Source organism: Eschscholzia californica, unplaced genomic scaffold (genome assembly GCF_041429995.1).
Source record: "Eschscholzia californica isolate CP2 unplaced genomic scaffold, dmEscCali1.0.p SCAF_5, whole genome shotgun sequence".
NCBI lineage: Eukaryota > Viridiplantae > Streptophyta > Magnoliopsida > Ranunculales > Papaveraceae > Eschscholzia > Eschscholzia californica.
This window is the reverse complement of record NW_028238472.1, coordinates 36,745,785-36,772,267: the sequence shown is the minus strand read 5'-3', so window position 1 is coordinate 36,772,267 and position 26,483 is coordinate 36,745,785. Positions and strand designations below refer to the sequence as shown.

The following is a 26,483-nucleotide window of genomic DNA, read 5'->3' as shown; positions in this document are numbered from 1 at the left end:
ACCGGGGAAACCTGTTTTCCACTAAAACATTTTATATTTCCGATGGAATCCATACCGTCGGCATTAGTTTTCAAAATTATGTTTAAAACAGTTTTCCGGATCCGTTGTTGCAGCGCGTCATCCATAAATTGCAGCAACAAAATGAATAATAACCTGTTGTTTTTATCATAAACATAACTTCAAAACAAATTTATAAATGAATAAAATTCAACACACTCGCAAATTGTATATAGCTACACAACCCTTAGTTCAAGTGATAAGAGGTATAGTCTTCCATCCTAGAGGTCAAGTGTTCGAGACACGCTGAACAATTCAAAAAGAAAACATCAAATTTATTTGTATATAATAAATCTTTGTTCTTCATAATTTATATTTTTTGTCATAAATTTCAGTCCCTACAAAAGAAGAAAAAACACGATTCTTACTTCTTGAAAGTTTGAACTTAGTTTGATTAAAAGTCTTTCCAACCAAAACTTTTAGAAGTATAACCATATAAATGAGTCGAAGATTCATGAATAAGAAATAAAGTATGTTAATGCCGAAACTGTGACAAACCAAGTGAATTTCGTTTTGTGATCACCAATCTATACTATATCCTAAAACTGTGAGGTCAATGAGACAGATTTTGATTAACCATACTAGCTAAACTACAGAGGCTTCATGGACAAAACATTACCTTTTAAGTCCCAATAACCTAAGATGTCATATGTCATCAGTTTAGAGGAATATACTCATCAAAAGCTCCCAAGTAAACATCTACATACTATAAAATTACCATTAAAACCACCCACTGTATTTAATTGAGGTCTTCGGTGAAGCGAAACACAAGCGTCTCAACATGTCGAGATATGCCGACAACTTTGTTAGAAACTATTGGCAGCAGGCAACTTTTAGAGAGGACTTCTTAGAAAGGCGCATGCATATAATCACTCCCGATGGTTTTCAATAAAGTCGTCGGAAAAAGGCGTCGACAATAGCCTGTGTGTTTATGGTGTTAAACCACCTCTACCAAGACCCAAATATGTGACCTTGAGAACTTAAAAAGGAGATGTAAATTGTTGATGTCTAAATTGTCTTATTGAAATTAGTCGAAATAGTGAGACTGCAATGTTGAATCCTGTTTTGCTCATAAGGATATGGGGGAAGAAATCTGCAAAGAAATCGGAAACCTCTCCGAAGCTCAAGACAATCATATTTCCCTTGCAGTTAAAATATTGAATATTGAGTGAACCTTGGAAACTTACTCGTATAATTGATAGAATTAGTTCGCTCCTTGTGATTGTACCTTCTTCGAGGCTATTGGATTACCTTTTATAGGTTGCTTTGACTGACTGTAGAGAGGCGTTGATGATGAGACGGTTGAGATCCACCGTGTTAGATTGAAACTACTATTTTTCCATTTGAAGATATTAGGGTTCCTCTTTGAGATTATCTCGTATATTTGATACTTAGATGTTACCTTGTTCAAGGATACTTGATAGACTATGTTTCAGAAGTTGTAGATTTTTTAGGAAAAGTTTCCTCATTTCAGACTTTTGAAGCCCTAGTTTGTTAATAAGTACTTAAGATCTTCACCGACTAGGATCTTTGATAGAATTTGGGATTAAGTCGGTAAGTATTAGGCATGCTTTTACCTTCCCCCTGTTTCGGGATTGAGGTATCGGCCCCACTTACGTGGAACCCCTAGCCGTCTCTTAATCCTCAGAGGCAGACCTGATTGTATTTGAGTCAAGGCATAGCTTAAAGAACCTAAGACAATTGTACCGACCGCCCAGTTCTGGGCTTGAGTTGCAAACCTCTTTCGGACTCAACCTCCTTATTAACTTAATACGGGTTGGCGTGTTGGGCTTTTGGCCTTTTCTTGACTTATTGACTGTAGTCAACTGATGACCATTTTTTAGATCATCACTAGTCCCGTCACTCTTTAGGTGAAAGTAAAAAAACTAAGGAGTAGAACAACTTAGAAGTTTTTCCTTTTATTTAAAGAATAAATCGTATGCAGTTGATTCACATATAATTATGATGATGCATGATTGACTTAAGAAAATAAGTTTTCCGCATTTTAAGATATACCGAACCAGGGTTGTGATGATAGCCCAGTCGTTTTTGCGTGGTAAAATATCGAACGACCCCAGTTCTAGACTTGAGTGGTAGACCTCTTTCGAGTTCAACCTCCTTGCTGACTTAATACGGGTTGATCCATTGGGCGTTTGTCTTTTCTTGACTTATTGGCTGTAGTCAACTACTGACCATTATTTGGATCATCATCACAAACCACCATATCATATGTCCGTTCATAAATGATTTTTCGTTAGGGTTGCCACCAAAATAAAGGATGTCATAGGAAACTAATTAACAAACAATATGATCAAGAGACCACTTTGATCTTCCAAAACCGTTCATCTATCTCTTTCTTTCTCATTCTCATTCTCTCTCTCTCTCTCTCTCTCTCTCTCTCTCTCTCTCTCTTTCTTCAGTAAAGTCACCTTAAGTAGTTATTGTTTCTTTCTAGCGAAGTAAAACTTCCCTTAGTCGGCAATCCCTTCATTCTTAAAGTGGGAGGTCCCCCTATTTCCATATCTCCTCACGATAATCTTCTATCCATGTTCCTCCCCCCTGTACTGTTGTTTTCTGCAATCCAATATCTGAATATATCTCTTCTATCCATGTCCCTCTCCTTTAAGCATCTTTTTATAGATATTCGAATCTTTGTCGTTTTAAGTGAAACAAAATCTACTCTTCAGATTCTGACAAACATGATGAAATAGTCTTATTTTATTCACTTGAGTATAATGGGTCAAAATCTGAAGACAGAGTGAAATCTGTTTAAGTACCATAAGTAGTGGGCGGACCGAGAATTTTTCATTATGGGAACACTTTTTTATTAGAATAAAGGTCGATGTTTTGGAAAATAAGAAAGTTTTCCGGTGTACAAAGTTTTGCGTGGAAACAAAGTATTTTTGTTTCTTCCAAACAAGTTTTGGGGAAATAAATAAAATTTCTTCTTCCTCCCTCTTCCCTTCACACCACCATTAACTCTGGCGACCCCCTAACCCTAATTCTGGCTAACTCTCTTCCTCTTTCTCTCGTCATCCCTTTCTCCCCCTCTCTCGCTCTCTCTTCTGCCTCTCACTCTCTCTTCTGTTTCTCTCTCGCTCCTCTCTTTCTTCTGCCTCTCTCTCTCTCTTTTGTTTCTCTCTCTAAATTACAGAAAAGGGAATGGTCTCTTCGCCGGAATTCAGAGAGAGAAAGGAGAGAAGAAAGAGAAACAAAAGAGATGGAGAGAGGCAGAAGAGAGAAATAGAGAGAGAAAGAAAGAGAGATGAGAGAGATAGAAGATGATGAAGTCGCTGGCCGTCGCTGGCCGTCGTCGGCAACATCCGACCGACGACTTTCTACGGACGACTTATAAGATGCGTTTGGTTTGAGTTTTTTGGTTTTGCACCGCCTTCCCCGGAAACTTTTATGCTTTCCCCAAACGGTGGCCAGAATAAATAGCAAGAAAGATCAAATATTGTAACTAATGTTGGATTGTGAGAGTAATATGTACTAAACCAATTGATATTATTGTGTTATAAATCATATGTGCAAAACTTCAACTGTCTCGGTCAAACCAGTGATCTGTAGGTTACAGTGACACTATCAACTAACTCGACTGTCATTAACTTCTAACATTTTTGACAATAATCTCATATAAATAATTAGTCTTACATTCACATTTGAATTACATAAAAAGAAAGAATGTTGATTTCGTACAGAAAATATTAAGAAACTTGTTTATCTTGAAAAAAATCAACGTCATTTATATTCTTAAAAGAAGTTAATGATAGACCTGGGAGATTTGAAATAGAAATGTGGGGTTAAAATAGAAAAAAAAGTGAAAGAGAGTAGCATGTTTTAGAAAAAAATGTGTGGTTAAAATAGAAATTATGACACCTGGGAGATTTGAAATATAGACTTATTGGGTGGATATTGAAGCTTGGAACCAACACAGTTAAATTATTTTATACTTATGTTTGTACTTTTAAGTTTTAACTGTATAACTTACGAAAAGTAAGCAAGTTCCCCTTCATGCCTGTGGGGGTTTGTGCCCCTGCAAACCCCAGTGTGGGGGCAGGTGTTCCCACATACCCTAATGTAGGTCCGTCCATGGTAGTCGAAGAAAAAATTGTTATCTTCCAAAATTGAAATTTTTTTATTGAATTCTCATGACAGAGAAAGATAGACGGAAGAAATTATCTATCACGTACGAGGTAAATAGAGCTATTGATGGATTTAAGGATAGAATGCAATTCTAATTGTCATCTCCCTCGGACCAAGTAGCACATCATGAAAGGTTTCTCCTCATATAAAATCCTATATATACTGTACACCTTGAAAGGTCTTTACGTCCTCTAATGGCCTTAATTTTTTTTTCTTGATGAAATATACTAGCATTAAACACCAAACCACCCATACAAAAGTATCTAATTTAAAGAAGAAATAATAGATGGTTCAACATTCCAAATTCTTTTCTGACAATTGTTTCTGCCCCCTTTAGCTAGAGCGTCTACTTCGGCGTTGCATTCCCTGGGAGCATAAGAGAAGATAATATCTGTGAACTGATCCTTGAGCGTAAGAGACTGAGAGATGACTTGTTTGGATTGCCAGTGTAAGCCATTACTTTGACCGTTAATGTGCTGGATTAAGTTTTGATTGTCGCTCTCTATGCGTCCACTCGGTCTATCTGCAAATTAATACTTAAAATCGCTCTGCAAATATCATTGTTAAAACAATTGTTAATCAAACTAATATTTCAGGTATTATTAGTGATGAGTTGGGCAACCCATTCGAGATTAGTGTCGCTCTGATTAGTGAGAGGGGGGAATCCAGTAATCATGCCAGATATTGATGTGACTGCCATTGTTGACGTCCCAAAAGACAAGACCATCCAATTGACTAAACTGTTTAGTAATAGATTTTCAAAGCGAGGAGTGGTTAGCTTTAGGAGGGGTGAGTTTTCGCGATTTGGGGAAATATTTACCTTTAAGAACTTGGACCCAGATCGCCTGGGGGTTGTTGAGAAAACGCCAATTAAGCTTGTTGATAAAAACTTGATTATCAAGGAGGGGGGGGACGAAAACCTAGTCCACCTAATTTGTGTGGCTTGCAGATGGCGGACCAGTTGATGGTGTAAAAAGTTTTGGATTTTCCCCACCAGAAAATCCTTTGAAGGGACTCGATGTTGTTACAAATGCCTTTAGGAATGACAAAGCACTGCATTTAGTATCTTAGAACGGCTGCTGCAATAGTCGAGATAATTATCGAGCTACCAGATTTGAGTAATGGCCTTAATGTTGTAACTTCAGGTTGTATTCTCACAATATGATTTTCCATTTTCAGTTTTCTTAAACAAAAGAACAAAACAAAGAGATCCTCTATAGGCTCCCCAGATTTTGATATAGGCAAGAGATATCTGTAGGCACCCCAAGTAATCACCAAAAAGCCTACAGGCACCCCTCAACTCTCTGCCGAACAATTTGAAGACTATGTGGGTAAGACACTAAACCAGGTGTGCGCAGGTTCGTTGTAAAACTTCCGAGTTGAGTGCTATTCTTCTTCGCAAAATATGAAGTTTCAGCTTTTACAAGATTTGCACGAGAGATGATCGCTTTCACGAGCAAAAATCGATTCCACCTTAAGTTAAAGCAAAATAAAACGACAAAAATATTTGAATATTCTTTAGCTTGGTCGGATCTATGGAATTTTATAACATTGACAAATATAAAAAAATTCCGGCTAAATTTCTACAACACCCCCACAAACTCAGGATTTTTCATTATTTCGGAAGAGTTTGTGTGGTTTGTACAAAATTTTCAGAGACCATATGATCCCCCAGTATTGGGTAAAAAAATGAATAGTAGGAGAAGAAAATTTAAATAACATGTTGTTGGAGCAAAAGCATTAATCTAGGGAGGATGGTTGACTGGTTATACTCAATAATCAAGCCTTAAATATGAAAATGGCTGTTTAGTCAATTGATCCAAAAATAATTTAGTCTAATAGTCAAAATAGCCACTACTAGCTATATGGGGCAAAATAATATAGTCAAATGGCAGTTTGGACCAAAATAATTTCACCATTTGACATTCATGTCTAAAATATTTGTTCACAGACATAAGTGTGATGTTTACATTTTTCTTATATGCAATAATTATCCCTTCACACATAAAACAAAAAACTGGAGTATTATTTTTATTCACAACCGCGCAACTTCATTCTTCCCCTCCCCAGTCCCTTTCTGTTCGGTTGATCTGGAAATCTTTGATTCAAGATGTTTATACTTTATATTTTAAGAGCATCTCCAATCCAAAACTCAAATTTCTACAGTGTCAAGTCTCACTTGAGATTTAGTTTTTAAGTGACAAAACAGTGATCTTCTAAATCTTGCGTTTCTGCATTTGAACTTTGAAGTTGTTTTGTTTATTTATGTGACAAGATTAATTTTGTAAAAGAATGCTTAGTTATTATATAAACTTATAAAGACTTCAATATGGTAAGGTCGAAGGACCAAACAACAGTTTCAGACGAAATATAAATGTTATTTTTCCATTTGTTAACATTTTGTTGGTAATTTCATTTTTAGTGAATTAAACAATCACTCAAAAACTGCAGTGGTATCTTTTGAAAATTTTGAAATAACTATAGATTAAACTGTCACCGTCCCATATAATATATCGTCACAATTGAAGAACAATAATAAGTTTTAAGTATAATAATAGGTAATTGTGCAACTTCGTTTTTTTAAATTAAAAAGTTCAATTGGATGAAGTGATGAATTTAAATAATCCAACAAAATGAATCATTATCACTTAAAAATGCAAGAGTTAGTTTGAATTTGTCATTGAGTGAGGTGGAAAGGCATACTTGATGCCTACTTATAGAACAATGATTCATTTGATTCAATCAGCTAAGACAAGCAGAAAGTTCTTATTGGAGAAAATACAAAATGATTATTGAAAACTCTAACATACTAAAATCCTCTAACTTCTCTTTTATTATTATTATTATTATTATTATTATTATTATTATTATTATTATTACAGTATTATTATTATTATTCTTCGCTTTTTGAGAAAAAAACTCAATTATTTAACTCGAGAAAAATGAATAAGCACAACTATATGAACTAGACAACTATATATATTAAGTCATGATGTAGGTGTTGGTGAAGCTTCAAACTAGACAACTATATGAACTAATAATGTAAATAAGAAGAGAAAGAAAAATAAAGAAATTCATAATATGTTTCAAGTTTGTGTACGTAGGTTCCAACAGATAACTAGAATAAATGTAAGAAACTAATAATTTTGGTTTCGAATTGTATGATATTTTGAAACTAACAACTTCGATTTTCAAATACATGATATTTTAAAAAAAGTGGATTAGGAGTTTTAATACATGAAGATTTTTTAATGTCTTATTTTCAACTATTGAATTATCCAAAGAAGTAAAAACCGTCATGAAATGTCTTTTCCCATGGACCAAAAATCGACAAATTGAATCAATGGTTATCGGTTAGGGGTAATTTATATATAGGTCAAAATAATTTAGAAAATAAGTAAAAAAACATAAATCATTTCAAAATTATTATTCAGGTCAAAAAGTATACAAATACTAAAAGGGAAGTTTTATAAGGCCTCCCCATTTTTGTTAAAGGACCTCCCCATATACACATTGACTTGGTAAATAGTCATTGACCATGTTTGGGTAAAGGAGCCTCCCATATAATGTGTTTAAAAAAACCCACTTTAAGGGTGTGTATCACCCACATTAGCAATCTTCATATCTCAACCCTAAATCTCTCCAAAAAGTTCTTCTTCTTCTTTCACTCTTCTTCCATCGAAATTGTCATCCATCGCCGATGACCACTGATAACAAGCTAAGTTAGCCGAAATGGTATAATACCCCACATTATTTTGCACTCATCTCTAAAGTCACAAAGTATCTTCATTGATGCAAACATCCATGGATGAAGAAACTTTTGGGGAAATAGCAAACGATCACAAAAATCAATTTCTCAAAAAATTCATTCTCTTAAGTGTAACATAAACATTTACTAACACTTTTTTTTTACATGTTTTATGATCTATTTGTTGGTTGTGTGATTTTTTTTTTGCGTTCAACACGAACCTCAATTCGGTCTGGTTCCACCGAATAATGAGAACATGGTACGGTGAGACCAGACCGAATAGAATTTTTCTTAGTAAAGAGATTTAATCGATGGAAAAATACCGTAGTGAATTCATTACCTACGGTGGGCTCAGGCCGAAAATTTGGCATAATTCGACCCGACCCCACCGAAAATTGGACCAATTTTCGGTGGGCTCAGTCCGTATTATGTACATAATTCGGACTGAGCCCACCGTATTATTCATAACAGATAATTTGTAGTCGAATCTCACTATCGATTTAAGATTGGAAAAGGGAATTGTATTCCTTCTGTGTTTACTGATTTATTACTTAAAAATCAACACTACACTTCTGATTTTGAAAATCAGAATGTCTTTGATTAAGAAATCAGATATATTAAAAAAAAAAAAATCAGAGGATTAGAAGAAGAAGATTTTTAATCGAGGCGAGGTATTCCTCTTTCCTTAAGACAATTGACGCCCTGTATAGTACCAAGCAGTTACCGGCGTTTGTCTCTCAGGATACAACGATTACCTTTCGATTCAATGGTACTTGAATCAGAAAGCAGTCGAACTTGAAAGTATACTAACCTCTGACTTAATGCAAATGGACCAAACTTCTTTCTTATGAAACTCCTTGAAAACTATGCTAAATCTTTCTCTTAGACACTCTAATATGATCTTCTAACATGCTGGATACTCTGGAAAAAACGGAATGAAATTTGGAGTTCATTTGGGTCCTATAAATAGGTTTCGAATAGACACATGAATTTGGGACACTTCTGTTGGTTAAGGGACGCATCTGTTGAGAAAATAAAGTACGGCAACCCGGGCTCGGGCTAAGGTCTCGCTGGTTTAAATATCCTACGCTTCTTTTCTCGTGACGGGTCACTTCTTTAGCAACAGATCCTGTCGGTTGAGATTTGAACCGTTAGATCTTGCTTAAAAGCGCGGAGAAAACGTCCTCCGTTAGATCACAAGAGGTATCCCGAAAGTAGCCTGACATCTGAAGGAAAACACCCGTTGGATTGAGGTTTGGGAGATGTCCCACTCCGTGCGCAACACGGGCTTAACCAGATCCGTTGGATCTTGCGCATTTGCGCAGAGCGAACGCCAGCTGTCTGATCTAGGCGTGTTCGCTTTGCGTAAATGGTCCCCAAACCAACTTTTCCTTATTGCGATTTAGTCCCTAATTTAACCAAAATTTGATCAAACTTCAGACTTGAATATCTCATTCATCCAGAATCGGATTTGAATGATTCTTGGCTCTAAACTAAAGAGCTCGACGAGATGAACGCAATGACATGCTTCATTTCTGAGTTTGACGACTTGAACCGATCCGAAATCGGCTCCGATTCCAACATTATAACATAGACATTGTAAAATTAAAGATATCGCGTATGAGATTTTGATCTAGTAATGTGAAGAAACTTCGAAGCAGCCTGAATTTTCGCATTTCTTTCAGAAACTTCATATATTAAAAAAAATTAGACAACACATCAAACTTTGATCTAAAGGTGTTAGAAAATAAAACTTTTACATGAACGGTCATACTTTGTCAAAATGTAACCAACGATACCCCTTGAGTTGCTATAACTCATGCAAGTACAACCTCACAAATTCAGCGTTTCATTACTCTTTCTTAGTTTTTCGAGCCTAAATTTTGGACATAAATCTTAAAAAATTTCAGAATGTTCCATTGCATCACATCTCTAGTTCATTGGATCAGATCATAATTTTAGACTACATGACCTTATACCCTCTACTTCAAAAATCGTGCATCTTTGCACCAATGGCCTTCTTAATCGCTTTGCACCAATGGCCTTCTTAATCGCCAAACCTCCATAATATCGTAGGTTATTTCGCCTTCAACATTCCTTGGATTTCGCCGTTGGTCTTCCCATAACAGACAGTTGTCCTCATTTATATTGTTATGCTTAATTAGCTCTATCAAACTCAAAGACTCTGTTCTATCCTCCCAGGGACGGATCCAAGAGGGTGCGAGGGTGTGCGACCGCTAGGGGTGGGATTTTGGCCCGGAAACTCGGAACCCGCCCACAACCGTCCGAGTCCGAAGGGTCCGTGACCGTCCGATGCCCAAATCGGTCCGTACCCGCCCGACCGAAAGATCTTAAGCGGACGGACGCGGGCATAAGTCTTTACCCGGTGGTCCGACCGAGTCCGCCCGCTTATATCATCCGCCCGACCGAACCCGTCCACACACGTCCGTTTATCCTACCCGTTATACCCGCCCGCCTATATGATTGATTTTAAGCCTTTAGATTTATAGAGTTAGCTACAACAATTAGATTTCAAGAGTAAAAATAAATAACTCTAGAAATCACTTTTCTTAATCTTGTCTTTGTCGTTCTACTTCTCTAGTCTCTATCTCCTCCAAAATCTCAGTATCTCATCAATAACCCGAGAATCCACAATAAACCGATCGTAATCCATGAGAAGAAGCATAGAAACCGATCATAATCCATGAGAAATCTCAATGATTATCTTGCGATTTTGAATTCATTTACTTTTTAGAATTGTAAAGTGGGAGTTTTAGAAAGTTGTATTTAGCGACTAAACATTTTTAATTTCGAATAAAATTTTCTTTATTTGTTCATTAGTGACCGGTGTCCGCCCGACCGATACTCGGTTTTCCCGCCTATTAAAACGTTCACGGACGGACACTTTGTTGGAAAAAAATCCGAAATGTCCGCCCGTTTTGTCCGGATGTCCGAGTGGACGCTTAGGACTCATGTCCGTTCCGCCCAGACCGGTTGAGTTAGTGTCCGTTTCCCGCCCGTCCGGACCGATTCCCACCCCTAGCGACCGCCCCTTGATCAGGGAAAAAAAATTAAGAGTACTAGTTATCTTTTATAATGTATATACGTAAAATATATCTTTCTAATCACGTGTGAACCCAACATTAGCTAACGCCTTACCTTCGTGGTATTGGTATTGGTTATTACGATGGAGGTAGCTTGAGGTATAGGGCTTGACCTCCTCAATAAGCATACAAAGTATATTCATTTGTATGTTTGAAATTATTTAATTCAACTAACTCAAACTCAATAAACTCGACTATCCTAACCCCTATAAGTTTGAACTCATGGACTCTAAACCCTACAAATTTCAATTCATCTATCCTAACTCTATATATTTCAATTCATCTACCAAACCATCTAACTACACAATTATTTTATGCCTCTATATATATCTCTCATTTCTTCATTTCAAACCAAATCAAATTCACTTCACTTCTACTACTACTTCTTTATCATCTAAGCAAGTATTCAAATCTACCATCAACTATTGAAAGACATTTTAAAGAATATCATCTTTGGATTCATCGAGTTCAAGACCGGAAGTTTTGGACTCGACACCAACGTTATTTTCTATTCTAACACCAGAACCGACTCCAACACCGGAACCGTCTCGAACATTGATAAGTCCTCTCGGTTTTGATTTATCATCTTTACCAATTGATTCGGGACCTGTATTACCAATTTCAAGTTATGAATCCAAATATAGAGATGAAATTTGTAGACTACCAATTTTAGTTACAGTATTTGCTTATTATTATAGCACTAATTTTGCCAGTTGCTATGAAGCTAGTCAAGACACATTTAGAAACAAGACGAGATATCCGTGGTTGAATAGTCTTCATTGAAAAAGATGTTTTTAGTGAAATTGACAATTAGTCGATTATGTGAACATTTGAAAACATAAACTCTCGTAGAGGTCAATTGCATTTGTAATCGTTGATTTATTAATATAATGAATGAATATAAGTATTTTTTTAATTATTGTGTTTGCAAAAAAATGTTTTGGGTATATAATTTTGCACCCCCGTAAGTGAAAATCTTGGATCCGTCACTGTATCCACCGCAATTCTTTAACCATTTTGACAGTCGAGCTTGGAAAAACAATGGAGTAACTTATGCCCTAGACATGTTCCTACTTATATATCATTTGCATGGTGTTGTGAAAAATGCAAGGATGACGGGTTAGTCATAAATGGCTTAAGAGTAACTCTAAGAGTGGGAGCTCTATTCTGGTATTTTTGTTATTTTATTAGTTTTAATTCTATTAATTTGTTATTTTTGGTTATTATAACTTCTAAAATTTGATTAGTTAAATATAATCAATATAGATAAATGTATATATACATACATTATTAAAAAACCAAATATATTATATTAAAGATAGAGTTAATTCCTATATGGCCCCCTACTTTGTGACCAGCTTCCTTTATGGCCCACAAATTTCTGTAAATTCAAATATGGCCCCCTATTTTCATGGAAATGTCATAACTACCCTTCCCATTAATATATTTTCAAAATAAAATTAAAAACAAAAACCTAAATTCCACCTCACTTCCCTCTCCACCACTCATATCTTTCCACGTCACCTCTCTCTCCAACTCACTTCTCTCTCTCTCTCCAAGTCAGCACGCTCATGAAAGTCGCCGGCCGGAAAATTTTCCGGCCGGCGCGGCGACCTTCAAACTTAAATTTTTGTTTTTTTTCACTCACCTCTCTCTCTCTCTCCAAGTCAGCACTCTCATGAAGGTCGCCGCCCGGAAAATTTAGGTGAGTTGGAGAGAGAGGTGACGTGGAGAGAGATGAGTGGTGGAGAGGGAAGTGAGGTGGAATTTAGGTTTTTGTTTTTAATTTTATTTTGAAAATATATTAATGGGAAGGGTAGTTATGACATTTCCATAAAAATAGGGGGTCATATTTGAATTTACAGAAATTTGGGGGCCACAAAGGAAGCTGGTCACAAAGTAGGGGCCATATAGGAATTAACTCTTAAAGATATTATAATGCGTACATTACTACAAAAATGTAAACAAAAATTAGTGTATGTGTAACTCCCGTAAATTCATTTGGTACTCAGGTAAGTCTCCACCTCTGTCTCCCTTTTTAGACTCATTTCTGTCTACACCTCCGTACCCACCTCTGTATCTACCACTTTCTTACCTACAATTTCATGTCCACCATCTTCATACCCACTACTTTCATCTAGACCACCTCCATACTCGCTTTTGTATCTACTACCTCCATACCCACTTCCATATTGGGAAAAATTGATGAAGCCCCCGACCCGCTCCGTTATTTTTTCTTATAAATTACTTGTTTTTGTTTCCCAAAATACTCACATTCTTCTAGGTCTATTATAGAACTTAACTCTTTCTCCATAAAGTTGTTCTCTAGTTGTACACGATTAAAATCTACTTTTATTACGTTCTACCTCTATATTGTTACGTTCGTTCTCAGCTTGAAACAACATAAGTTGACGCTTCTGAGTGTGTTCAACAAGGGTTGAGTGTTTTTTCACACTCTCCATTAGTACTTACTTTAATATGTGACGAATTTTTGTTCCTTCTGAGACACTTTATCTAGGTAAACCCTTTTCGAGTCTTCCATAATCTTTCTCATCTTCTCTTTCTTTCCCTCGACGAGCCGACTAAAGTGATCTCATTATAAGTTTCCTCAAGATTTATAAGAATTTACTCCAAGAGATTCCGTTATAGGATGTTTGGTTCATATTCGTCAAATGCATTAGAGAAGTGTTGTCGTCTCTACACAGGTTCCTTCCTAAATTTTTCATAACTTTTCAATACGGGCCATACGAGCTCAAACAAGAACCCTTTTTTTCATCTGAATACAATGCTTTTGCTTGATTCGGCTACAATGTTTGAAAAATATAGATCGATTAAATATATGTGGATAGATACTTCGAAAATTTAACAAAATTATGTAAATACTTCCAATGTCTAACTCGTTAGCACCAGTTTGATTTCGATTTTCTAGTTGGCAAACACATCTTCTAAATTTGGTTATTTCCCTTGAAATCATTTTTCACCGACATGCCACAGACTTAGATCGATGTTCTAGATTGCTCACTACTCTCGGACACGTGACTGAGAAAATATTCAGTAATTCGAGTCCATAGAGAACGATCGTAGAGGATCAACGTGAAAAGGATGTTGAGAATATTTATGAAACACTAGATTCAGATCAAGATATCCAAGAAGATGATACAAAAAAGTTTTACACAATTCCTATCTCGACACAAAAGAATTAAAGATGAAGAGAGTCATATTACGTGTTGTGAAATGCTTTGATTGAGCATTTATGGGCAAGAGGGGTGACGCTTCGTCTTTGAAAAATGATTAAATTCTAAGAGACGATATGGTCTTATTTATTATCTAGTTTTGTATTTTTCTATGTTTTTTATTTTTATTAATAAAATTTTAAATATATGTTGATGTATAATTATATAATTAATTATATAATATTTTAGTTAATTAGAACAAGCATAATGGATAGGGGTGAGCAACAGTCCGTCAAACCGACTAGACCGAACTCGGCCGAACCAAACCAAATGATTTTTAGGCCGAACAATATTCGGCTCGGCTAGGCTGAAAAAATGATCAACCGATCATTGTTTGGTTTGACTTCGGCTTAAGTTTTTGAAAACCGCCAAAATCGAACCGACCGAACTATACATATATGTATGTATATATATATATACATATATATAATTGATCTGCATCTAATTATATATAGACTATATAATACTATAAATGAATTATCATTACTTAATTTGGAACGTAAACTAAGAAATAGATTTTTAGATTTTCAAATCGTTAATAGTTTAAAGAGTGACGTTGAGTTTGAACTTTAATTCTTCTTGCTTAAGTTCATTTTTTTCTCATGTTTTATTTGTTTATGTGAGTTCGATCAGACCGACCAACCGAACTCAACCGAGTCGAACCGAACGGAGTCGAATGAAGTCCGTTGACGATTTGATCGGCTCGGCTTCGACCGATGATTTAGCCAAACCGTTATTCATTGATTCGGCTCTTCGGCCGATGATTTATCCAAAGCGTTATTCATTGATTCGGCTTGACCTTAAATGGTCGGCAACCGACCACTGCTCACCCCTAATAATGGGACATAAATGTCAATTTATAAAACATATGAAGGACTCAGATATGAACTTTAGGAGACTAAGTACTAAAAATATATTATTTGTCCAAAAAACCAATAATTTAAAGATGTGAATTGTGTCATTCCAAATTTGGAGTTGCCACTATTCACAGAACTCTAAACTATAGAGTAATAGAGTGTCAAGTGGAGGTCGAAAAACTCATATGTAGAGTGTAAAAGCACGCTTGGAGTTGCTCTAAGGCCTCGCATGAATATTTCATGGTTTTCCCTAATTAATATAGTTCTAAGGCCAATATCTAATAAGAAAGAAATGGTACCTTGTAAGCTATTAATAAAATATGTCAGATAAAAGTTGAAAATAAAATTATGGCTTATTACATCCTACGCCACTCAGAAAAACTCTGTTTTCATGAACTACTTTTTTTATTGGACTTCAAGAGTCATTACATTTGAATGGAATTGATACATCATTATTATAATATGTAATAAATACATCATGAATTTTGATGAGCACTATAACCCAATTAAGACATCTCCAGCCCTAAAAGTCATATAAGGACCTTTAGGGTCATTCTAGGAGGCATGAAAGCCCATATATTATTTATTGTCTAATTTACATGGGATAATCTCGATGATAAAATACTTTCACAGAGACTCAATCTCACGACGCATGGTCTTAAGAGAGAGTGTCCAACCATTACACCAAAGAGTACGGTGGACATAAATTACTATATCGTCTCAGCGGAATTTCTTGTTTTCTTGTATTTATTTGCTTTTTGAATCTATTCTAAGCCCTTTGAAGTAGCACAAGGAGGAAGAGGCGGGGAAGGTGGTATGGGTAGTGGATTCTTCGATCTTGATCGATCATCTTTTTCTCCGTGACAAGAGGAACCAATACTACAAGTGGAGTTGGCTTTCCAAATATGAGGAGAAGATCAATCAAGCCAGTCCTACCATCACACATTTACTTTTTGCGCCTTACTTGATTGTCTTTGGTAATGCGACAACCGTCTCAGAACCTCTCTATATGCAGATATACAATACTCTGAAAGCCAAGAGGTCAAAACTCAATTCATGAGGGTAACTTTCATTACTATTATGGAAAACATCTGTAGATTTATGATATAAATGAAGTATAGACCCTGTTGGCTCTTATCATGGCTTTTAAAGGTCATGTTAATAACTATTTTAATCATCATGATGCAATTAAAGCTATTTAAGATGTTTGGATTATATTACTTCATTAATGAAATGAAAATTTCTTCGTAAGAAAAACCAAATTTGCAAATGTAACGGATGACAAAATTTCACAAAAAGTCTAGAATCATTTAATCACATCAAACATATTTGAAAGAGGCAAAAAAAACAGTAATGGAGTTGCTTTTGTCCGTGACTTGTGAGTTTTGCCACACAAAACCTCTTTGTCCTTTTCTTTATGTCTTTGGTATAGGAAGAACATTTTTTAGTAAAGGCGGTGCATTAGATAGGGAGAGCAAGCCTTTTAGGTTATGGGGAGATAAATATTATTTCCAAAATATCCTAAATTAAACATTTGTCCTTCTAAAACTATGTTCTATCAAAACTCAAAAGAGAAACCCTTGAAACCTGTTCGACCAAAAGAGATATAAACCCCAGAATCTGTTCATTAGATCAAGAGAGAGAGAGAGAGATAGAGACGGAAACCCTAAACCTAGATGACTAACACGACACTCATCTCCATAAAGGATTCGTACCTCTTGTTATTGCTTGATTTCTCCATAGATTTTTAGGGTTTTAACATTGAATACAGTAACTTTGGAAGATTTGAAGTATCAATATTGCAATGAAGAATACAAACAAGAAAAGGTAAGAGTTCTTCCTCATCTTCTGAACTGATTAATATGTTTTGGTATGATGAACTGATTTTACAATGAAGAATACAAACAAGGAAAGGTAAGCGACATTAACATAAAAGAAGTTTCGCTTAGCATAAACAAAAATCCGTGAATGAAAATAGTGAAAGTTTTCATCCAGAACCATTGAAAACTTCAACAAATTTCGTCTAGAGCGGCTGAAAAAACAGACAAATTTCAGCCGAGCCCACCGAAATTTGTTATCTTTTTCAGTCGACCCAACCAAAAATCCTTTACTGGAACAAAAATGACCTAAAACTCTAAAAATGTCTGTTCAACCATAGAGGAAGACAAGAAAAAGATTTTTCTTTACCCAAGACATATTATCTTCGTTATATATGTCTTCGTTTAAGTCAATATCTTCGTTTAAGTCAATGTCTTCGTTTAACTCGACGCCCTCGTTTAAGTCGATGTTTTCGTTTAAGTCGATGTCTTCGTTTAAGATAAAGCACTCTTCTTTCTTGATGTAGGTTGCCTCCTTCATTAATGGTGTTTCCTCATCCGTGAGATCTTGTGGCATCATTAAAAGCTTGTAAATGAAGACAATAAACTTATTTATTTTGCAAGCTTTTTAATATTAATGGTGATGTTGATAGTAGTGATCGATATTAGGGCTGAGTTGTTTCTGTTAGACAAAACTATAAGTGAATAGAAGATTAGATTTATTGTTAATTTTTATTCAAGTCCTTATATTCTAGCATTATTTATTAAATGATCTTTATAACGCTCTCCTTAAACTAATTTGGTAAAGGAAGACCAAATGCATAAATTGACCTTTTTAACGCATTGCCTATACCAGACATTTCTCTTCCTATATCAAATCCTTTCTATAGGAATAGGAATAGTCATCCTTAAATTAGGGTTGAAACTAAAAACCGGGAGACCGAAAGACCGGTGAAAACCGAACCAGACCGGACAAAAAAAAAAAAAAACCAGACCAAACAACCGCGGTCTAAAATTATCGGTCTTTTTTTGGTTGAATAGGTCTTTAGGTCCGGTTAGGTCTTTTTTCTGACAAGTCAGTGGAGCCCGAACCGAACCGAAATAAGTGTCATATATAATTATATGTTAAAGATGCAGGAAAAACTCTTATGAGCCTGAAATAAAATAACTAAAATACATTATAGAATTGGAAGTTTCCTTGTTAGTGGGGGTATTATTACTAAATCTTCACGTTGGGAGTTGGAATTCCTATTTCAATGAAATGAAGTTTCCCAAATTTGAAGAACGCAAATAAGAAAATATCACTACCACCAACCTATATGGAATACACTTTTAAGAAGGGACGAATCGGGTTGTACAAGATTCAAATTGGATGTCAGAGCAATATTGAGTAATGATTCCCTTTGTTTATAAGTCTTTCCAATTTAAATTTTTTAATTTTGAATAATCAATCAAGTTAGATATTATTTTGCTCTTGTTCTCATATTTAATTCGATACACTATTGAGTGAATGAAATTTTAGCAAAGACTGATATCGTTGTTAATATATAGTTAAATAAAATTTAAATTAGGTTTAAACTGAAAAACTGGACCGAAAGACCGGTTTTCAAATGGGTGGTCTATTTTGTTCTTTACGGATTTTTGTTCGGGGTTTTTTACATGTAAAAACCGGACAGTTAGAATAGGTACCCGTTCAAATGTGTTAAAAAACCGGTCCACCCGAACGGGTTTCACCCCTACCTTAAATGACTTGGAAGTAGTTTGCCTTAATTAAAGGCACAAACTAAGGTTTATTGTTCTTTGTTGTTCTTTCGTTTTTCTTTTTCTACTGTAGGCTAAATATTTTCAATAAAAAAATGCAAGATAGGTATGGGCATTAAGGGTAGTCCGTAACCGTAAGACATAGACTAATATGTCCCAGTGTTTTTCTTAAAATAATATGGAAAATGATAGAAAAACCTACAAAAACAGACCTACTCCAAACTTAAACTGAAATCAACTGTCCGTCGATAGTGAAAAAGATCCACAAAAAAAAAAAAAAAAAGTTGACTCGAAAATGGAGAACGTTATTTGCATAGATTCAAAGTAGATATCATTACTCAAATAATATATGGTCACGTTATATACAACTGCACGTACTGATAAAATTGATAAAACTACAGAACCATAACAATAAAGTTTTCCTCAAGTAAAAAACGACGCCATCAATTTTGTTTGAGTTGCATATTCAGTTCTCATACACTCATTTTGATATCTATATAACAAATGACATAGGTTTTGGTGCCATGTCATAACTTTGGTTTATAAATCTGGGTTGTCTAATTCTTTTCTGTAAATCACGACCCTTCTTTTTAACAGGTTTTTAAAGGATAAAGGTGGAAAAGTGAGAATAACTACCCACTCCCTATAAACTCTCTAACTATTTTTCTCTCTTTCCTCTTTTCTCCCTTCAATTTTCAAACAACTAAATATAATCTCTCTTATTATTTTTAATATATTTTTATTACTTCAATATGTGTATAAGACCTAAATACTCGATAATTTTGTATAACATAATATAGAAATTTTCGTGCCCTACGGGCACGGGCTATACCCTAATATATAACAAATGACATATGTTTTGGTGCCATGTCATAACTTTGGTTTATAAATCTCGGTCGTCCAATTTTCTTTTGTAAATCATGGCCCTTCATTTTAAAGAGTCTTTGCAAAGATAGATATTTAACAGTCAAAATAACCACCCACTCCCTAAAAACTCTCTAACTCTTTTTCTCTTTCCTCTTTTCTCCCTTCAAACAACTCAATATGATCTCGGTTATTATTTTAAATATATTTTTATTACTTCAATATTTGTATAAGACCAAAATATTTGATAATTTTGTATAACATAAATATAGAAATTTTCGTGCCCTACGGGCACGGCCTATACCCTAGTAATTTACAAGGCTTCTATTTATGTATATTTACTTGATTAAGTCATTTAAAATGACTTCATAAAAAAAAAAGACATTTAAAATGAGAGACTAAGTACAAAGGTCTTGAGCACTTGCATGTTTAAAAAATTTGCCAAAATTTAGTAGGAACAAACAAGAAAAATATGCAATTATACAGAGAAAAATTAAATTTGAATCCAAATTGAGAGAGACGCAAAAGATTTTCATTTTGTTTTTTTTTAATGATTATGGATGCATAAATAATGTTTTCAAATAAAAATAGGGAGTTATAAGAGGATTAAGATTCAAGGCCACCCTTCCTTGCACCTAACTCTCTTTGTCTCTTCTCTTGAGATCTCTCTTTGTCTTCTCTTAGAGGTTTCTCTCATCTTTTAAGATTTTGCATAAGATATTTAGGTCAATTTCGGATTTTAGAATCTCTATATACTTCTAGTGTCGTTCTAAAGTCGAAATTATTTTGCCAAAGGTGGAGCTAGACTCGCTTGAAGTTTTAACTAACTATTTGGTAGTGATCGTGGTATGAGTTCGTGTGTCTCAACTAGAGGAGCTATAATTGGAACTCTATGATCATTATTCAAAGGTGTTTGCGGGTCCTTCTAAGTAATATTAAATTGACATTAAGAAAGTGTTTAAGGTATGGGTTTCTACAACCTTGTAGCGCCCCAAGTTCAGATTTCCACGCCGGACGTCATGAAATCCTAAACTTAAAGCATTTCTCCCAGAACAGTAAACATAGTCGATATATTCATCAAAAGAGAGAAATAACATCAAATATGAAGCTCATAAGAAACAGTAAAGCATCTAAAAGAAACTTTATTAAGTTCACAAAACTGGAATGAAGTCTTTAAACCATCGACACGTAGGTCGAAAATAAACAAATAAAAAAATAACTACTTAGGAGATGCAACTCCGAATAACTATCTAAGAGAAGAAGTAAAACCGCTACGAAAACTCTTCCAAGGGCTAACTACCTAATGGTGACAACTAGACGCAGAAGAAAGTAACAAATTAACAAACAAACACAAGTGTTATGGTAAGTTGGTGTCTATCAGATCCATCATCCGAACCCTCCAATAACCCACGTTGCATGAGAGTGGGGTCCAAAAAGCTATCGTTGTGTTAGTGATGACCCCATACGTTCCATACCTAGGTCATACCTCAGTACGCCTTCCCATGCGGACCCGTCGGTCACCACACCAAACATTCAATAGAGATGGTCGAACCAACCACCAAACTCATCAACTTCTCACCAACTCACCCCATCACAACATCACACACACATAAATTAATCATCATAGCATACACTATACTTTCATGTTCAACAATAGCATAAAATGAGTTCATTAATTTATCAAGAATTGACAACTAAATCATGTTTTATGTAATTAAAATATCATCGAATAATCTTCATGTTATTGCTGAATTTTAATCATGACATTATGTGTGTTTATACACTACTCATGTTAACAAAAGAGAGATGTCTAGTTATGAAAGGCATTCCCATTAGACATAATAAGAAAGTGATTTATATCACTATTATCAATACATATACTTGCTGAGAAAAATAGTTATATACCATGTAAATATAAGCCTATGTGTATATAATGTATAACAACTATCATCAAAGTTATTTCATCAAAAAAAAACTATCATCAAAGTTAGGGTGGTTCAATATATTAAACATCAAGGTTATTTTCTACCATAAATAAACCTCTTGATATGATCCCAAGTGATCATACCTACTGATTTTATAAGGTAATTAATCAAATGTTACATACTGAATGTATCTGTTATAAACTCTAACACTAGTTTGCATTATGTGAAGGTTTGGGTTTCATGAATACTATCTAATCCCTTGATTTTTCTATTAAAAAACTATTGAAGTCATGAGGAAGAAGAAACCTACTTGTTCTTCTAGTTCAAAATAGTAAACCCAAAGTGCACTCCTTCCCTTAGCTCTCTCTATATTCCCTTCTTCTCCTTCACTTTCTCTCTCTAGTTTTCCCTCTTTGTTGTTAGAAAATAATAAGGAGACGAAGAAAGTGGAGGATTTTAGGTTATAAGGTTTCAAGATGGTTTTTGTTTTGTAGGTTTAGTAATATGACGAATTCCTAGAGACATGCCCCATATACATGGGGTGTTACAAACCTCTAGCTAGCTAGTTAATATTTGAATTGTCTATGCGATCCTAAGTAGTTAATGATAGATCTTAGACATTTGAAATTCCGCTAATAGTATTAGACTATCCCAAAACCAAACAATGACGTCAATACCTCTTACACAAGTTAAATTTAATTGGGTTCAATTTGAGATTAGCAGAGTGTTGATTTATCATAAAACATTTTTGAAAATGGAAGGGAAAGAAAGGAATCTCGACTTTATCCCATTCAAAATTAGATTTATGAAATGGACTACAAGGAACAAAATTGATTTTATGTCCAAAATTTGACATAACAACAGATTAGATGTCATGACTTTGTCCCATTCAAAATTAGATTTATGAAATGGACCTAGCAGTTTTCCTATTTTTTCTTCAAAAGTTACCTAGCAAGTTGAGTTTATGGTTTTCATTCAGTTTCACCTCTAGGAACATCACCAAACGAGCATCCAATATCAAATGTTGACATTTTTTTTTCAGTATTGACTACGATGGTCATTACAAAGGTATTGATACATCGATACGATGTAATAAACACGATAACTGATGAAATACTACTGGCCTAAAGCCAGACGAAATGAAAGGCTTAAAACCTGACGAAATTAAATGGACTAAAGCCAACATAAATTATTACTATTGCAGTTACCAACTGGGCTACCAGTTGTTGGCAATTATTGACGTTAATTATTACACTTAATGGATGACAAAATTAATTAGGAAAAAAAAGATTCTATTGTCATATTTCTTTCATACTCATTCAAATTTTGTATCAAAAATTATTTTTACACATTACTAAATTATAAAAAAAAAATGAACTATATTTTGAGTTCTTCATCAACAATAAATCAGTCTATAATTGCCGGAATTCGATCCCTTAATTTGTTATCTATAATCCATCCTGAATTAAACAACAGAAAATAATCTTGAATTTTGTTGAGGTAATTGTTCAGATGTTCTTCTTTCTCTACCAACAATCCATTGAACTGTTCTTCTTGCAATTGGATACCAAACTCTCTTCAATCTCTCATCTTTACTTTTATTTTTAACACCAGAATCTCCAGATCTTGAAAAAACTGTTATTTCCGAAATCGATCTATTATTACTAGAGGATGAACTCATGAAATTTGGATTAGTAGAAGTAGAAGGAAGATTCGGAACTTGTTCCGAGTTATCGTTCCGGATACTAATGATCTTATTTTCAAACAATCTCTTCCTTTCCATTTCTTCTCTAATCTTCATTAGTGGAGTTGGTTCAGCTGATATCTCTTGAACAGAAGAAGACATGTCACAATTAGTACTATTTGTCTTTTGAGCCCCAGAAGCAAATCTCTTACTTGACATGAAATTAAGCATTTCAGAATTCAATAACATTAGATCTGATGAATTAACATCGCTCCATCGATTCTTGTAAACGATATCAGACACTATGATTTTATGTTTGAACTTATGCAATTGCTTATTAGCATCACAACCTTCGTCTACTAAGACGATGCTATTTTCGTTGAGCCCTTCTTTGTTGTGGTCATTGATACCAAAATCTTGATCAGTAAGAAGTAGTTCTTTATCTTCTTTCTTACCCTTTTCGTATTTTCGGAAACTACTACCAATACTAAACCTTGAAGACCCATGATCATCTTCTTCCCTTTCAACGAAAAGCTCGAAATTTGAATCATCTCGAAGATCTAATGAAGATGGGTTATGAAATATTGATCTTGAACTAGTTGATAATGTGAAAATAGCTAGGTCTTCAATGTTGACTTTTCGACGACAAAGTGGGCAACTTGAATGACTTTCAAGCCATTGATCAACACAATTTATATGAAATGCATGTTTACACTTTGGTAATAATCTAAGAATCTCACTATCTTCAAATTTTGATAAACAAACTGCACATTCTAGACCTTGTTTTGATCCTTTGAGTGAAGAAAATTTGAAAAAAGGAAGTGATTCAATTAAGGTTTTATCAATACCAGAGAATCTACTAGATCTTGTTGGAATAAACCCATGAAGATGAAAATCAGTTTCTTCATTAAAATCATTTCCAAATGTGAATGGAACAGAAGAGGATGCAACATGACAGAATTTTGCATATATAATAAGTAGAAAAGTAAGAGCAAACATGAAACCCAGGATTCCTATGACGATGGCGATACTCGGCCGGAAAGATAGACCTATATCACTTTCCGGCAGGTCGATATTCCCGCCGTGGCTAGGTTGACCACCATCTGCTCCAGCAGCATGGAAAACAAAGAGGAAGAGAATAATAACCATGATAAAGAAGACATGGTAGAATTTATTCATGATAAAATTTGGGCTTGAATTGCAGGAAATTATGCTTTTCCGGCCACCATTTTGCCGGAAAATTTGGTTGAATGAGTTCTTATATTCCTTCTTCCCCTGTGCTTTTGTTATATATGAGAGAAATGGTATTTGGTGTATATTATTAATTTTTTAGGGTTTTTATATTAATTCAAGCAGGGGAAGGTGTTCTAAGGGTTAGTCATTTGTCTGTTTTCATATTGACTAGAGAGGAATTAAGCTTGTGAGCTGTGCACGTTGTGACTATGACAAAGGTGAGATCCCTAAAATACTATTCCATGAATGAATTTAAGATGATCAGATGGTAAAAATCTAAAAATAATGAATTTTTGAGTAACCAGTCCAAATTTTGGAGGGTAAAACAAAAATGTCAGGGTTTTAATTTTTTTTCCTTTTTTTTTTTCTTCCTTTCTTGCCCTTCGACTTGACACAAGCCCTTCCCTCCCAGATTTTGAATTTTCTCGAGAATCTTTCTCTTCTCTGTCTCTTTCTCTCTCTAAAACCTTCACAAAACAACTTCGTCCTCTCTATATCTTTCAAAATTTGAAATTTTGAAAGAAAATTCAAGCATCCCGCCCAGACTGTTGAAATTTTGGACGGAATTCTTGCCTCCCGCCCAAGTTATTGAAATATTAGTTGAAATTCTTGCATCCTTGTTCCTTCTTTCTCTCTAAAAGCATCAAAGTATTCTGTTCTTTATCTCTCTAAAAGTTTTTTGTTCTTATTTATTCTTCCTCTCTCTTTACAAATCTTCCAAAATTGATTATATTATTGTCATATCTATACAAATCTTCCAAATATTCTCTCTCTAAAACCTTAAGAGAGTCACTACTTTCGTTCTTTCCCACTTTCCGTTTCTTTCTCTCTCTAAAATTTCCCAGTTTATCTCCTCCATTATCTCTCTTTACAAATATTCTAAAATTGATTTATCTCGAGATTTTCCTTCCCTCTTTATCATATTTCTCTCTATAGTTTTTACCTTTTGAATCAAATACTTTATTTTCTCAAATATTTTCATCTTATTTTACACTTTCTCTAGAGTACATGGAATAATTCCTGGTAAACAAGAAAATTTCCAGATGACAATGAAATTTCCCAGTACAAAATGTTTACTACATAACCAAATTCGATGTACACAAGATAATTCCCTGTAAACAATAACATTTCCAGAACACAAAAAAATTTCTAGTACAAAAAATGTCTACATAACCCAATTGGTAGTACATAAAACAATTCCCGGTACATAATTTAATTCCCAGTTCGAAAAGTGTCTAGTACACAATACAATTCCCAGTAAATAAATAAATTCCGGGTAAACAAGAACATTTCCAGTACAAAAGTGTCTAGTAGACAAGAAAATTCCTAGTAAATTAAATAATTTCCGGTACACAAGAAAATTCCCGGTAAAAAATTGTCTAGTACACAAGAAAATCCCCAGTAAATAAAATAATTTCTGGTAAACAAGAAAATTCTCGGTACAAAAGTGTATAGTACACAAGAAAATTCCTGTAAGTAAAACAATTTTAGGAATTGGTTAAAGGGATTCTTGGTTAAATTAATTAATTTGAACCAATCGAAATTTGAACCAGTCTGCAAAAATTCAAAATTTGAGATAAGAAACAGATCTTTAAAAAAATATAGAATTTTGGAACCAATTTGAAAATATTTGTTGAGATTGGTTAAATTTGGAGAGAGAAAAATTCTAAATTAGTTAGAAATTGGTTAAATTATGAGTGAAATTAGGATTTGGTTAAATAAGTAAAGAGAAATAAATCTGAAAAGAGAATAATTAGAGAGAGAAAGTAAACGAGTATAGAGAGAAAGTAAACGAGTAGAGAGAGAAAGTAAAACGCGGAGTAGAGAGAGAAAGTAAATCCCGTGATTTTTCAAAGTGGCAATTCCGTAAATTTTTAGGTGGCAGCTTCCGTAGATTTGATGAAAAACAAGGACATTACGATACTTTCGTGTGGGCCTCGGACTATTTGGACCTGGCTTTCATTTATTGGCAACCTAGGATGGGAATCCTATTTCCTCCCTCGTTTTGGACGGTTCACCCAATCCCCCAAAAATAATCCGTAGGAGAGTTTTCT

General features: G+C 34.6%; 1 protein-coding gene across 1 annotated transcript; it reads right to left on the bottom strand.

The window, feature by feature from the left end:
• Positions 1-22,787: 22,787 nt before the first annotated feature.
• Positions 22,788-24,454, bottom strand: LOC147538919 (RING/U-box superfamily protein). Its single transcript, XM_086643477.1, has one exon. It carries the CDS (start codon positions 24,373-24,375, stop codon positions 22,978-22,980), a length of 1,398 nt encoding a protein of 465 aa, XP_086499603.1. The 5' UTR covers positions 24,376-24,454; the 3' UTR covers positions 22,788-22,977.
• Between the last annotated feature and the right edge of the window lie 2,029 nt (positions 24,455-26,483).